Source organism: Halichoerus grypus, chromosome 4, assembly GCF_964656455.1.
Source record: "Halichoerus grypus chromosome 4, mHalGry1.hap1.1, whole genome shotgun sequence".
In the NCBI taxonomy this organism is placed as follows: domain Eukaryota; kingdom Metazoa; phylum Chordata; class Mammalia; order Carnivora; family Phocidae; genus Halichoerus; species Halichoerus grypus.
The window spans coordinates 102,534,893-102,552,774 of NC_135715.1; the positions used below are offsets into that span (position 1 = coordinate 102,534,893).

At 45.2% G+C, this 17,882-nt stretch overlaps 1 protein-coding gene and 1 long non-coding RNA gene across 3 annotated transcripts in view; one reads left to right on the top strand and one right to left on the bottom strand.

The window, feature by feature from the left end:
* The window catches only part of LOC118555290 (uncharacterized), a 154,415-nt gene that overhangs the window by 117,479 nt on the left and 19,054 nt on the right, over window positions 1–17,882 (top strand). The gene's annotated exons all lie outside the window — the stretch shown is intronic.
* CXCR4 (C-X-C motif chemokine receptor 4) lies at window positions 4,488–8,294 on the bottom strand. Of its 2 annotated transcripts, none has more exons than XM_036123364.2 (2): window positions 8,170–8,294; window positions 4,488–6,073 (listed from the first exon to the last, which is right to left on the bottom strand). In XM_036123364.2, the coding sequence occupies exons 1-2, from the start codon at window positions 8,182–8,184 to the stop codon at window positions 5,027–5,029; spliced, it is 1,062 nt and encodes a 353-aa protein (XP_035979257.1). In that variant the 5' UTR covers window positions 8,185–8,294; the 3' UTR covers window positions 4,488–5,026. The 2 variants fall into 2 exon arrangements, with proteins under 2 accessions (XP_035979257.1, XP_077926865.1); XM_078070739.1 differs by lacking the exon at window positions 8,170–8,294 and adding an exon at window positions 6,978–7,755.

The following is a 17,882-nucleotide window of genomic DNA, read 5'->3' on the forward strand; positions in this document are numbered from 1 at the left end:
GGGCTCGATCCCAGGACCCCAGGATCATGACCTGAGCCGAAGGTAGACACTTAACCAACTGAGCCACCCAGGCACCCTAATAGTGAAAATCTTTCTAAAATATCAGTGGGGGTGCCTGGGTGGCAGAGTTGTTTAAGCATCTGACTTTGGCTCAGGTCATGGTCTCAGGGTCCTGGGATTGAGCCCCGCATCGGGCTGCCTGCTCAGCACGGAGTCTGCTTCTCCCTCTCCCTCTGCCCCTTCCTCTCCCGTTCTCTCTCCTCCTGCTCATGCTCTCTCTCTCTCAAATAAATAAATAAAATCTTCAAAAAAAAAAAAAAATCAGTGTCTGCTTTGTTGCTTTACAAAGCATAATCACACAAGTGTCTGTTATTGAGCCCTAAAGAGGACTGAAGAGCATGGAGGATCTTTTTGACCTCATGGTTTTTACCCTGGCTCACAGGGTAGAAGATGATGAAGTTGCTGTAGTACTTAAGAAGACACACACTGGTGTCAGCATGCCTGTGTTCAGATCTAGGCTTTACCACTCATATGATGTTGGATAAATTTTGCCTCAGTTTCTCCATCTGTAAAACGGATAATAATATCTCCTACATAAGGTGGTCATGAAGATGAAATAATCTAAGTACCCTGGTACATAGGAAGCCCTCAAGGTAAATGGTAATTGTTTTTGTGATCACACAGAAGTCAACCTAGAAAAGATAGAAGCATTTGGACTGAAGATACTGAGAACTTGAGGACATGCCCCAGAACTTGGTGGTTCGGCTTCAGGGCCATTTATAGTATGCATAGGGGAAATAACACAACCCCGTTATTGTAATTTAACTTCTCTGTGTTCTTGCCTGAAAATGGGGGGAGTGATACCAAACTGGTAGGGCTCTTCTGAGGAGCATATGGACGAGTGTGTCCAGAGTTCAGTTAGTTCTCAATAAATATTACTTTCCTTCTGATGGAGTCAAATATGAGGAAGTAATTCCCTTTAATTAAGAGTGTTGATGAGTTGGGTTCTAGTTAATTGAACTGTAATATGTAAATCAACTTAATCGTGGACTGGCTCTACCAGATAAACACCCAGCACCTGGTATGGTTTGGTTGAGCACCTTTATTTGTTTGATTTTGAAAAATCTTTCCCCCTTCTGTGGATTCTTAATATTGTGGATCCCTCAACTCAGCCTGCAAATACTTTGTGTTTTCAGTTGAAAGAAGGCTTTTCAGAAGGTTTTAGATTTTAATTGTTGGTCTTAATAGGATTGCTTTAAATTAATCCAAGTCACTTGCAGACAATGGAACAATGGCCTGGTACCTCATCACTCCTTGTTTATTTTTTAAATAAAAGGAGCAAAGTGGGACGTGTTCCAAATTGAGTCACAGGCTGGGGTGAGGATTAACTGAGTAAACATTGTGGTCTTTGGGGAGACAGATATTGGATGGGAGCTAGAAAATCTGCAGCAGTCACCCTTTACCATTTATTTTCCTTTGTGCAATGTCTTCCTAGCATAGCGTGAGAGAAGACAAACAGAAAAACATGTTCATTATGACAAAGTGACGTTGAAGTAAAGGTGGAAGAAAATGTGTGTTGAGTAAGGGGGCATGAGAACACATTGAAGTGAGACCAGGTAGAGGTGCTGAAGGGAGACTTTGGAACTCTGTCCGTTGATAATTTCATGGGATTATACTGTTTGGATATATCCTTATTTTCATAATCATTATCATCCTGTGGCCCTCATCTTGAAAAAGCATTCTCAATCTTGAGCACTATGGGCACTTTGGGCTGGATAATTGTAGAATGTTTAGCAGCATCCCTGCCCCCTACCCACTAGATGCCAGTAGCACTTTATCCACCCATCCCAGTATAATAACCCAAAATGTTTCCGGAGTTTACCAAATATTTCTTGGGGGGGCAACCCCTGCCCCTCCCCCACCTGCCCTGCCCAGTTGAGAGCTACTGCTTTGAAAGGATTCATTTCAACGATGTTCTCTTAGGCTGTGCTCATGGAAAGGTCATTCCTCTGGCTAACTTTTGAATCTCCAGCCCTGACTGGCTAAGCCACATTGACAGCCAAGTAGAGTCCTCCTCAAAGTGGGCTGGGTACATCCCTACGATGCCAGGCTGCAGTGTCACATTTTTAAGTGTTGGGGGGATGCCCAGATTATTTTCTAAGGTAATGTGAATTTTGTCTCCAGTGGTCCTTGCCCCTTCTCAGTATTCCATGGACATAATGACAACTCAATTCTGTTTGTGGGGACTTCACTATCTGACAGTAAGCTTGGAGAAAGTCAAGCTTATTAGATTGTTAAAAATAAAACCTGTAGGTTATCTTCTTAAAAGGGTACCCCAGAATTATTATTTTAACATAGGCATAACCACAAAAGGAGGCTGAGGAGCCCACAGTAGGGGGAGGTGAATTGCCCAGTGGCATTTTAGGAAAACAAAGGCTTTGCAAGATAAAAACATCTTCTTTCCTGCCCAGTTATAGGCTTAATGTTATTAATAACTCAGATGTCATATTTATGCCATTGGTGGCAGCATGCATACAATTTAAATATTTTATCTTCCATCATACAACTCTGGATCTACATTACTGACTTTCAAGGGCCCCATTCATAAGGGATGAGGAGAGAGAACAATCAGCTACTTCATGCAAGGGCTGGCTAGCAGGCTGGGTTTCCCAGCATTGTCGGATAAACCACGACACAGGGAATGCTTTGGAGCCACTTGGAACATGGCAGGGTGGGGACAGAGAATGATGGGGGGTGGAGCTTTTGGGGCAAGGAGAGAGCCAAACCCTTTTTTCTTTTTAAAAGGGTTATCCCACCTTTGTTCCAAGGGAGAATGAAATATCCATTAAGACTGGTGACACTGGGAATTTTGTTTCAGCTCAGTTCCTTTTGTTGTGACTCCAGGGTAAAGGATAGGAATCTGGGGTGACTAGGTTTCAAGCCAAGAGGAGAAAGAAAACGAATTCCTTCCAAGGATTTCTTCTATTGTCTCAAGAATAAATATTTATAGAGAAAGTTCAAGTGAAGTCTTTTACAATGGTCATGGTTTTAAGACTAAGCCTTCCAAAGAGTACATGTAAAACTATGCTTAAATGAAGGGTGATCCAATTAGGCTTCCCAGGGAAAAACCAAGAAACCTCAAGATAATTTCCTATATAAAATCTAATTGTGTTCTCAAGTGGAATACGAATACCACTCTGAATTATTCCAGATCCATAGACTGCAGCAGAAATGTACAGCCAAATTGGATTCTATTTTAAGTAATTAAGTTATTTCCCTTCACAGGATCTATAATTTGCCTTCAACAAATGTGATTTGCCTCAGAAAGATAATACATTGCAATTTTTCCTCCAAAATAGATTTTCTGTGCCAGAAACAATTATGAAAAGTAGACCAAATATTGCCTTGATTATATCCTGGTTATTATCTTTGAGTGCATGTCTGGAGTGCCCTGTTTGTGTTCCAAAATGAGATAGGTATGGCTGCTGTTATCATTTAGAAGTTATCTTTAAATGGAGACCTGAGCTGAAATTTACTTAAGAGCCTGGGGCTTGCACAACGCTAGTGTAAATAGCTATGGGTGTTACTACATAAGACTCCAAAATCTTGTGCAAAATGTGGCCAATGAGGAGCTTGGTTCAGTGGACCTTTCTTCTGAGCTCTGAAAGTACCAATTTAACTTTTATCTGCTTGGTTAAACCCTTGAGATGCTAGGTGTTATAATAGATCAAGTGTTGAGATTTGCATAGAAGATATTGCAAGAGGGGTATTTTTGGCTTGGTTAGTTTTATGAAGAATACATTCACTTTTGGCTTTATCTTCAATAACAGATCAGTTGACTTATGGCCAGGTGTTCTGGGGAACAACAGTGGTATGGTGAATAGCATGGGCTGAAACGATGGGTGAAATCAACTCCTGGTTTGTCCCCTTGAAAGTGCAAGTTACAGAAAGTCTATGAATCTCAGTTCCTTTGTTTTTGGAAAGGGAATGATGGTATCTAGATTGAGAGAATCAGAGGAGAAAAGCATACTAGGTTTGGCACAGCACAGACCTGGATTATACAAGGGGTCAGTCGTAGTAAAATCTAAAACATGGTGTTGCAGACCTTTTCTCATTTACACACACTTATCCTTCAGAAAGATTCTTTTTCATAGGAATAGGAACTGGCTGGACGTTCCTAAATGTCTAGGAGTTGAAAGTGGTTGAGACTTAAGATTCTGAAGACAGATTCCCTGGTTTGGGATACTGGCTGTGCTGCTTACCATGCCTTTAACCAGGTCACTTGGGATTTCTGTGCCTCAGTTTCCTGCTCTACAAACTGTAGTTCTACTATTAATAATTGAGCCAGAGTTCCTGTCATAGAATTATGATAAGGGCTAAGCAAAATATTACAACAACCAGGACAGGAGCTGACATGCCATAAATATATTATTTTTGACTCCTGTTAGCCAAAGGAATGTCAACAGAACTCAGAACATAACGCTGAGTAAGTTTATCATGAACTTTTATTAACAACTTAATACAAGACTGTACATTGTAGGTGCTGAAATCAATCCACTTCTGAAAACTGAAAAACCAGCATTTCTATGCCACACCAGGCTTTGGTTATAAGTGCCACCTTCTACAGCAAAATCACATAGTGTAACCAAACAATTTAAGAACAGGAAAAAGAAAATGTTCCACTGGAATGGAGAGATTATTTATGTACAAACAGCTGAGGATCATTTCTAGCTTAAGTGACTCACTACACACTCTGGAATGTTCAGTTCCCTTTTCTACAGTCCTACAACCAGACATACAGCAACCAAGAACTTGGCCACAGGTCCTGTCTACAGACACTCATCCACATGAAAAACAAAAAAAAAACATTTATATAAATAAGTCAATTAAACCTCACAAAAACTAAAGGAACACAAGAAAAAAATCCAATAAAAAACTGTACAGTATCGGTCAGTCTTTTATATCTGAAAAAAATGTGTAACATAAAAAAAAGTTCTTTAATGTATACAAGTCTTTTCGATCAGTGTTAGCTGGAGTGAAAACTTGAAGACTCGGACTCGGTTGAAACAGAAGAATGTCCTCCCCGCTTCCCTTTGGAAAGGATCTTGAGGCTGGACCCTCTGCTCACAGAGGTGAGTGCATGCTGGGCAGAGGTTTTAAATTTGGCTCCAAGGAAAGCATAGAGGATGGGGTTCAGGCAACAGTGGAAAAAGGCTAGGGCCTCAGTGATGGAAATCCACTTGTGCACAGTGCTCTCAAACTCACATCCTTGCTTGATGATTTCCAGGAGGATGAAGGAATCAATGCTGATCCCAATGTAGTAGGGCAGCCAGCAGGCAAAGAAAGCCAGGATGAGGATAACTGTGGTCTTGAGGGCCTTGCGCTTCTGGTAGCCCTTAGAGTGGGACAGCTTGGAGATGATAATGCAGTAGCAGGACAGGATGACGATGCCTGGCAGGATAAGGCCAACCATGATGTGCTGAAACTGGAACACCACCAACCACGAGTCATTGGGATAGAAGCGGTCACAGATATACCTCCCATCTGCCTCCCTGACATTGGCAAAGATGAAATCAGGAATGGTCAACAGGAGAGCAGGTATCCAGACGCCAACATAGACCACCTTTTCAGCCAACAGCTTCCTTGGCCTCTGACTGTTGGTGGCATGGACAATAGCCAAGTACCGGTCCAGACTGATGAAGGCCAGGATAAGAACACTGCTATAGAGGTTGACTGTATAGATGACATGGACTGCCTTGCACAGGAACTTTCCGAAGTACCAATTCGCCACAGCATCAACTGCCCAGAAGGGAAGCGTGAGGACAAAGAGGAGATCTGCCACAGACAGGTGCAGTCTATACTTGTCTGTCATGCTTCTCAGTTTCTTCTGGTAACCCATCACCAGGATGACCAATCCATTGCCCACTATGCCAGTCAAGAATATGATGGAGTAGACCGTGGGCAGAAAGATACGGTTGAAATGGGCATTTTCCTCCCGGAAGCAGGGTTCCTTCATGGAGTCATAGTCGCCTGAGCCCAAGTCATCTTCTGTGTAGTTATCTGAAGGGTATATCTGCAAAAGAGGCAAGGGAATGGACATTAACTTTCACGTTCAGCTGGCATTCTCCAAGTTCAAAAAAATGTTTCTGCAATTTTTAAATAGTAATTTATAAAACTAACTCATCCCAGCCTTCTTCAGGACATTCTGCTCCCAATGAAATAGTGAGGGAAGAGCACAAGAGAATTATTATAGACTCCTACAACCCTCCTCCCCATCCTCCCCCAGAGTCAGTTCATTATATCCTCCTTTAGTAGAATCAATTACAAAATTCTTTGTTTAGAACAAAAGGGCGCTAAGATTCTGAGGGTTTCAAAGTCACATCTTCGCTAACTGTTCTACCCCGCCCACTGGGGAAGAAAAAAACCTTGGGAGGGAAAATACCAAAACAAAACACAAAGAGGCCACTCCTAGGCTGCGTGGATGGGGGGGAGGGCGGCGCAGGTGAGGAGTGGGAATAGAAGCTTGTGTTCTGAGGAGCTGGGATTAATTTTCTATATGAAGATTCACCAGGACAGGGAAAAGGGGAGGAAGGAGCTGGGCGGGGGGGGAGGGGGGGGCAAAACTTTCTCCTAAGGCGCAAAACATTGCCTTCCCCTCGCTTGTCTAAACACAAACCGTTCTGTACTTCAAGCAACATGTAATGGGGAAGGAGAATACGCCTTAAACGAAGAGTCTTTAGCGCTTGGGGTATTGAACAGGGGTGTTAGAAGAGGATACTGCCCCACACACATGCCCGCAGCTGGTGCTCCTCAGGGGCATGGGTGTCTCTGCCCTATGTTTATCTCTTGGCGCGTTTGGGACGTTAGGGAGTGCAGCATTTTACTGGGAGGGGAAGGTCACGGGGTCTGCACTCATGGTCCTCGCCCCAAGTTTCATTTCCTCACTCTCCCGGATCGCTTCCCACCCCGCCACTGACCCAGTAAATGGGGTCGGAGGTCTGCAGCTGGAAGCCTCCTGGCGGAGGGCGCACCAAGGGCCGGGTGGTCCAACTCCCGACCTCCGCGGCTGCCCACCACGCCCACGCCCATCGCCAGCCGCAGCAGCTCCAAGGGTTCGGCCCGGTAGCTCGCCAAGTTCAGTCCCACACGGTGCTGGGGAGAGAATGGGCGGCTCCTCCGTAAGCGCCTTTGAATTGCGCGCCGCTGGGGGAAACGAAAAGCCTTTCTGGTAAGGGGTTTTCAAAAGTCTCCAGGAAACCACCAACGGTTAAACAGCGCAATTGGGATCGGTGAGAGCCAAACGGTCTCCCCACTTGCACCTGCCCGTCTGCGCCGCAACTACCGGCAGCCCACTTGCCCTCCAAGTCCTCACTGCACCCCAGTCCCCGCCGAGCACACCTCTGGGTCCTGCTGCGCAATGACTGCTTAATACTCCTCCCTCTGTACTATCCCAAACTACCGAACCCCGGGGTCCACTCGCGGCGCTTCCGATGCCCGCGAGGTCTCTCCCTCAATCCCAAGGCGCGCGGGCTGCTCCTGGCCACCTCCCTGCTGCGGCCAATTCTCAGACCTCTCTCAGGCAAGCAGCACCTTGGGTCCGCCCGCCTTTCCCGCCCTCTGCTCACTGTGCGGGGGGTACTGACACAGCTCCCCAGGAGGTGCAGAGTTTAGCGAACACGCGCCTAGCCTCAAGAGTGGCCCGCAGGAGCTTTTGCCTGAAACTAACCAGTGGCGCCGTCTGGCTCGGGAACTCAGCCCCGGCGCACCGCCCTCCACCTCTAAATTCAGATCTAACTCCCAAAAAACCCCTTCCCCTCTCCTACGGGAGAGACCTTTGGTCGCAGTCCGGGGGCAGCGCGCACGCCTTCTCTGCACTTGTGCACAGAACGTTCTTATGTTTGCAAACAGCGTGCAAGCCTAGCGCGCACCGCAGGACTCAAGGGGAGACACATGCAGCCACCGGAAAGGTCCTTCCAGTCTTTTCTCCTCTACTTTCAGAGTAAAAGATTCCAATCCTACCCCCTCCTCAAGCGCACGAAAACTCCTTTCCACGCTCCTTCTCCGGGGTACCGGCACCTCCCCTGTTCTGGTCGCTTCTGCCCGCTCGGAGAGCGCTCTAAGTTTACGTGTTTGTACGTTTAAGAAAAAGCAGGTTGAAACTGGACTTACACGGAACCCGTCCATGGTAACTGCTCGCTCTCCAGCCGCAGTGGCTACCGGAGCACCCAAGTAGTCGGGGTCACTTTGTTACCTGCTACCGCAGACAACAGACTGAAGTTTCTGGGTGAAGCTAGCCTTTTATAAAAACACGCTCGGCGGGCGGCGCATGCGCCGCGAGGGTGCGCGGGCGGGGCAGGGAAAAGGGAGGTGGGGTGGGGGAGACGGGCTAGACGTGGGGGAGGAGGGCTTCTGGGAGGGGCGGGGGCAAGCACTCCCGCAGTCCCAGTGAGGTTAATTGGGGTAAACCTGGGAATCCCCTGAGCGGCTGCTGCTAGCTGGAGGTCACCTTGTGAGTCTTGAGCTGTGGAGGGCCTCCCGGAGGCGTTCCCCAACTTGGGAAAGCTTGATGCGCCTGAAGGGAGGTGGGAAGCGCGGGCGACCAACGCGTCCCTGTGTGGCGCATCCATCCTTGCTCACGTGGATGGAATTCCAGACCCGGCAATGCTACAAATGGAGACACTGAGGCCCGGAGAAGGGTAGTGACGTGCCAGAATAACCCAACCAGTAGGCGGCAATGCTGGAAGGGGGTCCAGCATCTGATTCCATTCCCTGCGCTTTCAGCAGATGCAGTCCATTCAGAAAATAAAATGATTCTTCGGAGCACAACTGTATGTAACTATACACGCACCCACAGTAATAGTACCGGCATCAGGTATACATAATAAGGAAACACTTTCAGAAGAGGGTAGGATTATTTGGCATAATTAGGGAGGGAGCCGGTGATAGAGAAGTAGATGTGTATTTCCGGGCAACCAATTAGTGAATAGTACTTAAAAAAATACGTTAAGTGTGCTTTATTATAAGACAAATTTAGCGAATAGTATTTTTTGTAACATCACGAGTTAAACTTGCACAGAATCACTCATTCATTTTCACAACAGCCTGTGGGTGTTACCATTACAGCGATGCATTTAGTCATTTAGATATTTACTGAGGGCCAATGTGTGCGACTCACTGTTCCAGACGCTGGGCATACAGCCCTGAACCAGAGGATAAGGCCCCCATGCGGAGGAAACAGAAAGCTGACTGGCGGAGATGAAATGCCAGGTTTGGCCCAGGATTCCAAGCCGGACTTGAACCAAGATCTGGCCCCATGTCCAGCGTCTTCTACGACTCAGTGGAGGACAAGCGTCCGCAGGGATAAGAAATTAGGTTGAGGGTTGGCGGGTGGGGCGGGGGTGGGGCTAGACGTTTAAAAGTGTGCCCGACGGACTGGGGTTTGCAGTGAACGCTCAGACAGTGCTATCCGTCCTCGCGCCGCTTCCCGCCGGCGCGGAGCCTGGGTGGGGCAGGGGAACGATTGAGGGGCGGGGCCGAGAACTAGTGCGACCGCTGGCGGGGTGACCGCACCAGTGACTGCGGGGGACCGGAGATGTGAGCGTTAGCCAGCGAAAGCGATGAATGCGCGGTGACGCGCACCCCGGGACAGTCCCAAGAAGAGAACTTGCCCAGACTGGACCCGGAACACCAACCCCTTTACTTCAGATAAAACCTTTCACTCTGGAGGTGCTCCAGAGATAGTCTGGGAGCCGGGAACCTTTTCTCTACGAAAATAGAGACAAAAAGTAGGATTCAAAACTATGTATATAGTGTGAACTCAGTTATGTTTTCTCTTCTCCCTCTTTCCTCTTTTGTCGGCACCCCTTCCCTAATGTTTGTTGGTGAAGGTCCTCATCTACTGAAAGCTGATGTTGGGGTCAAGAGGTGGGACTCTTAGAAACTGCTAATTTAAGACACAATAATAACTAGATGAAATTATATTGTAATATTACATTAGGTAGAATTAAAAGAAAACTTTTAAAAGCACTTTTATTATGTCACTGAGTAAAACTTGGGATCCTCACATTTTCACATCCTAGGATAGGAGGCGATATGAAGGACCAGAATTTCAGACAGGTTCCATGACTTGCTTTTCACAAAGCTCAGTAGTGGCAGAATCGTTATGTTTTGACCCAGAGTGTCAGCTGCATTGTACCTCAAAACTTTTCTCTTCATTATGGTGGAAACCTGAAAGGTGGAATCTTCCAAACCTGCCCCCAAAGGGGAGAGAGAATAAATCCAGAGTAAAATGATTTGCACAATAACTATTTGTTGATTGCAGACAAAGGAAAGGTTTTCCTTTATCTGTGGGCTACTTTAGATCCTTTTAGGTATATCTGCTAAAAGGAAGCAGATAATTAAGAGAACAATGAAATGCTATTCAGTGACTGTCAAATTAAGCAAAAATTTTTCTTTTCAAAGATAATATCTGGATATTAAGATAAGACCAGGTGTCTTTCCCTTGTGGCTGGTGGGGAATGTGGATTGGACATCCTTTCTGGGTTTTTTTTTTTTAAGATTTTATTTATTTGACAGAGAGAGACACAGCGAGAGAGGGAACACAAGCCAAGCAGGGGGGGGTGGGAGAGGGAGGAGCAGGCTTCCCGCTGAGCAGGGAGCCCGATGCGATGCGGGGCTCGATCCCAGGACCCTGGGACCGTGACCTGAGCCAAAGGCAGACGCTTAACGACTGAGCCAACCAGGTGCCCCTGGACATCCTTTCTGGAGAGCACTTTGTAGTCAGTAGGACTTAGAACAGTAATTCCACCTATAGAAACATCCCAAGGAAATAGAATTTTGCCACAAAGGTATTCATGGAGACATTATTTATAACAGTGAAATATCTGAACAGCCCTAAATGTCCATTAGTGGAACAGTAGAGAAGATTTTGGTATATCCATATGTGGAATTCCATATGTGGCCATTGCCAATGATGTTTGTGAAGAAGAATTTTTAATGACATGGGAAAATACTTATGAAACATTAGGTGCAAAAAGTAGGATTCAAAACTATGTATATAGTGTGAACTCAGTTATGTTAAAATACGTACTAGCAAAAGATGGGAAGGAAAACCAAAAAAAATTTTTTTGAAGATTTTATTTATTTATGGGGCGCCTGAGTGGCTCAGTCGGTTGTGTGTCTGCCTTCGGCTCAGGTCGTGATCCCAGGGTCCTGGGATTGAGCCCCGTGGGCTCCCTGCTCAGTGGGGAGCCTGCTTCTCCTTCTTCCACTCCCCCCTGCTTGTGTGCATGCTTGCTCGCGTGCTCTCTCTCTCTCTGTCAAATAAATAAAATCTTTAACAAAAAGATTTTATTTATTTATTTGAGAGAAAGACAGAGAGCACAAGTAGGGGGAGGGGCAGAGGGACAAGCAGATTCCCCACTGAGTGGGGAGCCCGACATGGGACTGGGTCCCAGGACCCGGAGATATGACCTGAACTGAAGTCAGACACTTAACTGAGCCACCCAGGCGTCCCGAAAAACAAAATGTTTGTAGGAATTTTCACTGGGTGCAGAATTATATTTGATTTTTTACTTTATTTCTTGCATTTTTCTATGCTTTCCAAATTTTCTGTAATAGGCATGAAACATTTTCATATTCAGAAAAAAGTCGGTGTTTAAAAAGGAAACAGAATGCCTCCCTTCTCATACTTTTCCACTTCCTAAAGTATTCACTAGATAAGATGACTTTTTCCATAATAGTCCTCCTCTCTTCTAAGGAATGGTCTCTCCTTATTTTCCCCTGGGCCAAACCTACCTAAACTACTTTTTCAACTACTCTATGATGTTCTTCAAAAGAAAACAAAACAAAAAACTCAAACATTTGTTGAGTGTTTGTGATGTGCAGCTGACCTCCTATAATCCCTTCAATCACTCCACAAGGCATGAAACTGACATCCAGAGAGTGCAAGGAACTTGGCGGAGATCACACAGTGAGGATCTGCACCCAGTCTGTCTGGCTCCAAAGCCCAGACTCTCTCCACTATATCACAATGTCTTCTTTCTCTAATGGCTGCTATTCACCCTCTGAAAGCTCCCGCCTCGGAAAGGTCACTTGGCATCTACTTACATACTGCTTTGAGTGACATCTCTTGGGATGTTATTCAATGTTTAAATGAGTGTATGTCTTTTCTCCTCTTCCTCAAATATTCTGGGTTCCTTAAAGTGAATGCTCAGATCTCTTCTACGCAGCTAGCCCACTGATGAACAAATAATGGGCTCTCTAATCATTTACTGAAGCTCTATTTAATGAATTAATGACTTTCCTGTGTGGCTCTGGCAAGAGCGAGGTTTAGGGTCTGTCAGGGCTTTGGCAGGGTCCCCAAGTTCTCAGGCTGGCTTTAGCCCAGGGAATAACTAGCCTTGGCCACGGTGTGGAGGGGATGCTTGCAAATCCAGTGACATAGTGGCAAGCATTCTGCCACCTCCTGTTGCTGTCTGTAGCTGGGTGATTTGTGTGTGAGTGTGTTTACATGTGTGTATCTGTGTGTGTATGTCCCCAAAGAGGCTCAAAGCCAGTCAGGCAGAAACCTTAGGGACGGACAGACATCTTCCTGATGGTGGATGGTAGGAGGCAGCAACATCACAGGCCTTCTGAATGCACCAAGTCCCCTGTCCCCTCGCTGGCTCCTCCCCTGTCTTTTAAAAGAGAAATTGCCACTTTTGCTTCTGAAAGAGAAAAAAAATACAAACTTCATTGATGGTAGTAGGGAATACTTCAAGGGACAAAGTTAATGTTTTCCCAACTGATTAAAACAAAACAAAACAAAACAAAACACAGGAGACTATTTCCCAAGGGGCATGTAATTCTACCAGAGGGTTACAAATCTCAAAGAGACAGTGCTATCAAATGTCAACTATTTCCAAGCCGGTGTTAGGTGGAAGCAATGGTTCCTCACCCCACTGCACCCAACCCACTCCTCCTTTCTCAACTCTGTATGTCTCTAATGTCTACAAGTGAAGAATGACTTTGGGAAATAAACAAAATTTAGGAAAATTATTACTGGTTTTCTGTGTACCATTTTTATCTTACATCTAAGTCATATTTTGAATTTCTAAAAGGTCTGACTTCACTGAAGTCAGATTATTAGTGATTTCCACTGAAGCTTTGTAGCAGTCAAGAATAGTCAACAAAATCTATACAGAGAGAAAAGCTAGATTGGTAAACAAATACAATTTAGAGTCACCCTGGCCTTAACAAAGCCACTTAATTAACAATGCAATGATTATTACTTGACTAGTTAGTTCCACTGCTAGGGAATGCATTGCTCTCAAAGTTGGCTGTGCTCATGTGGCAGGTTCAGTGTGGCTTTGTGGATCTGAAGAACAACAGACTCAGTGCTGTTTCCTCAAAAATTATGGTGTCAAGCTGGGAAAGAGGGCACGACTTTAGGAAATAATTGAGTGAGCAAACTCTGTTCTCCATGGAAAAGGCTTGTCATTGTTTTCCTTAAACCAGTAATTTACTAGCGGTGACCTCAGGCAGCTATATAACAAGAGGAAGTGCCTACAGTTCTGTGGATGCTGTGCTCTCTAAAGAGAACTATGCATCCCATAGCAGAGCCAGGGGACAGCCAGAAATGTGGTGATCTGATCACCCATACAGATAGGCTTTGAGATCTCGCTGAGATCATTCTACCACGAGTTTTATATTAGCAGAATGATAGGGTGGGAATTATTTGTGTGTGTGTGTGTGTGTGTGTGTGTGTAGGGAGATCCATGCAATGTTCATGCAAGAGCAATTTTCTAAATCCAGAGCCATGATTGTGACTTTGGAGCTACTTACAGGTATAAGGCACAAGTGACAAACCCTGCAGATATTGTAAATAAACAAGGCCATAGGGAGTGGTGGTGGGGACTGTGGAGAACTGGGGAATCTAAAGGGGATAGCCACCATCCTTGATTGTCCTATGTGGGAGTTTGGGCCATATCTTCCCAATTGTTAAAGAGAAGCTGAAAGGTCTGATTTTTTAAGGTGAAATCTCTTGACTTTAAAATGTTGATTCAAAACACACAAGCAAACAAACAAAAACTGTATGAGCTTCCATTTACACTGGCCTAAATTATGATACTAGGAATCAAAAGAAAGATTGGGGCTTGGGGGACCAAGAAGGATGGAACAGATACGTAAAAGACAGCAATGGAAATAGCCAGAGCTGTCCACAGAATTCTTTTAGGATAGCCCTGTGCCATAATTTGTCCATCACTTTGAAACTGAAATTAATAACTTTGGATTTCCTGAGTTGGTCCTTCTTTGTGGCTCCCAACCGCACTCAGATTAATATCTGGGACCCTGAAGATAACTAACTCAGCTCCACTATGGCTCTATTATATTCCCTCAACCTTTTCCCCATCCTCGGGCTCTTAGTCTTCTCAGTTACCTCAATGCATGAGGCAAATGGATTGTTCCCCCATTACCCATAGAAGTGAGGTGAAAGGAAATGGAATCTTAAGTAAAGTGTGAAATGTTCTTACTTCTAATTATGGGGCAGAAGAAAGACTTATGTGGTGGGGGAAGGAAAGAGAAGTAATAAAGATTCTCAAATGTGCCTTGAAAGCCCTCTCCTGTAGTCACAAAGACTCAGATTCAGGGTTGGAAGGGCTCTTTGGACTCCTTTGGTCTCCATTCCAAGGAGCTCCTTCTACAACCATATGGGATGCTCCCACCTCTAAGGACTCCCAGGGATGGGCAGCCCATTCCTCAGAAAGGGAGCTCATCCATGGTTGGGTGAACCTGAGCACTAGACAGTCCTGTTCTCCAGGCACCTGCCTCCCCTATTTTCTTTCCTCTGCGTCTAATTTAACTAGAGTTTGGCTAGATGAGATGCCGTGGGAGGAAGCCACAGTGAGCTGCAGCCAAAACCATCCCCAGGCTAAAGCAAAACCTGCCTTTCCAGAGATACTTATTTCTGCAGCCACAAGGATGAGTCTAATGAGAGCCCTCTTTATTCCATTAGCAAATTTGAGAACGGAATTGGACCAGGTTAGGGTTTCTTTCCATAAAGGAAATTATCCCCAAACATGGAAGATTTGGGGGATTAAATGACTCAAAAGATTTAGTGCTAGACTTTTTAAGGCCTCCGGAGACTTTCAGATGTATTTGCCTGGAGAGAAAATGTGGGGAGGCAGCAGCTTCGGAAGCAGGCTAATAAAAAGAGAGATTAACCCCATCTCTGCTTGGTGTTACATTAGGGGAAAACAGGTTAAAATGAAGGCTTACAAAAATCATCTGAAGATTCACTCCTAAATGGAATTCTTTTCCACAGGTGCTGAGGGGTACTTGGAGAAGACATTGCTTTATCATCCAGTTGCCCCTCATACTCTTTCCAACCAAAAACATAGGACTTTTCCTGGAATGCCTGTAAATTGGGGATGGCTTTGTGTTGGAGCAGTTTCTTTTCAAACAGAGGAAATAAAACAGTTTTCAGAGTCATTTAAATATACCAAGGTGGCGTGTTTCAGGTTTTCTTCCTTGTTTTTCTATTCCTTTATTCCTGTAATCAGCAAGTTGTGGGATCATCCTCTGAGGTACGTTTACCCGGGTCCAATTTGCTGAGTGCTGCCCTCCAGGGCCCTGCTTGCCTTTGAGAGCCCAGGTGGGGCAGCCCCTCAGAGGGAGCAGGCATCAAATATCCCATCTCTGCCCCCGTTGTCCCTTTATGGTTTGGAAATTGGCTCATGTGCTGCTAGTTGATGGCTTGTTTGGGGGCAGAAAACAGTGACATCCACAGCAACAGTTTGAACAACTTGGAACAACTTGGATGAATCCTTTCCACAAACAGGTCCCCATTTGCAAGTCCAGATTGCTAAAAGCTTTATCTTTGATGAAAGTGGGAGGGCATCCATCTCCATCTTCAACTTCTCCCCAAACTGATTTAAATTAAGCTCCCCAAGATTGAGGGGGATTTGTTCTCTGCCAAGTAAATTTTCACTTCAGGGTTAGGCGAACCTGTTATTTTTTTTAGAGGGATTTTTCCTCTCTTTTATGCCACCCCATATGGGATGTGCTCAGGTTTTTGTCATAAATTGGTTATTTGCCACTCTAAAAAAAGAACCACTCTCTGTGCCCTTCAACTAGAGCCCCTCCCTCAACTTCTTTCTTTTTTACACACACACACACACACACACACACACACACGAGTGCGTGCGTGCGCGTCTGCCATCATAATCAACCATCCCACAAACCCAAGTCCTCTGGTGTTTCTGGATTTTTTTTTTTAAAGATTTTATTTATTTATTTCACAGAGAGAGACACAGTGAGAGAGGGAACATAAGCAGGGGGAGTGGGAGAGGGAGAAGCAGGCTTCCCGCTGAGCAGGGAGCCCCATGTGGGGCTTGATCCCAGGACCCTGGGATCATGACCGGAGCCGAAGGCAGATGCTTAACGACTGAGCCACCCAGGTGCCCCTCTGGATTTTTTGATGTCCCAGCAGCTCCTGCTTTCTCTCTTCTCTGTCCTATGTCTGCTCTGAGCCTTAGCCTTGGTTCAGGTAAGGGGAAGACCTACTCTGGCATTGCCATGAATTTCTATCTAGGCTTCTGTTTAAAGAGTTTGGGTGTGCAAGGTCACCAGACTGGCCTAGAAACTGAGAAGAAGTCCCCGGTTCCTGGTAGGCAAAGACTTCCTCTGCCCTCTTATGCTAAACATAAACATTTAATTGACCTCATTTTTGATAGGTTCCAGGAGAAATCTCCAGCCTCTTCCTTGAAAGTAGGAATATACAGAAGGTATTTCTTCTGTGCATTTCCCCCCAATCAAGAAAGTTTTGTTGAACTTTACCTATTTTCTGTGGTTTGTATTGTGAAAACAAACTTTTTTTTCCCCAAGTCTGAAAAAAATACATAATTAGGTATATTTTTTCAAATTGTATGCTCTATTTTTTTCCCTTGAAAATCTTTGCTTTACCCCCACCTTAAGTCACAGAGAACCACTTAAATTGGTCTGATCTTCTGACCTGTTGTCTGCGGTCTCTGGCCCCATGCCTTGTGTCCCCTGTGAATAGAACAAGCTGTTTTGAATAAATTCTGCAGAAGAAAGAGCTGAAAATGCAGGCGTGTGAGGCCTCCACAAGAATCTGACAAAAATAAGCCAATACAAAATCAGAGTTTCTCCCCTACCCACCTGCTGTCCCACTTTGTTGTAAGTATAAACAGTTCTCTTCTTTTCTCCTGAGAGCAAGGGATGTGGGTTTTATTATGCAGCTCTCCCTTCCCTGTGTTGCCAGGGACAGATGTGTATAGATGAATGTCTGTGATTTATCACTGGCCAGGGTTGTGGGTCCCCTAATCTCCCTGGTCCTGAGTCCTCTTCCAGAACTTCCACAGAAGCTGAGGCAGCCACAGAATGCCAGGTGTGCCTGTTCGGTGATGGACACCCCCTATCCCCCGGAGAGGAATCTGGAGAGTCCTTTCTGTGCTGCTACTCTGGTCTCCCCGCTCCCCCACCAAGAAACCTGGCTTATAGAGGTGAAGATTGTGAAGAGCTAAAAGAATCCTACCCAGAGAACCATATGTGCAAGGACATGGAAGTGTAAAGCAGCAGGCTGTGTCCTGGAAGATGTAGTAGAAGGGTTTCCCTGAGTGTGACTTGGCATTAAGGGAGTAATAGAAACATGAGCAAATACCGAACAAGATGACTGTGTAAGATGAGGAGCTTTGCAGACTCTAAAGTGCCAGACACCTATCAGAGAATTGTAATTTATAGGCCAACTTTGTAAACTGGACCAACATTAATTCAGAGTTAACTATTATAGAGATAAGATGTTTTAAATAAATCTAGATGAAGTATAAGACGAAGGTGAATTTCTATTCATAAATCATAGGGACCAGGTTTCAACCTGGAGA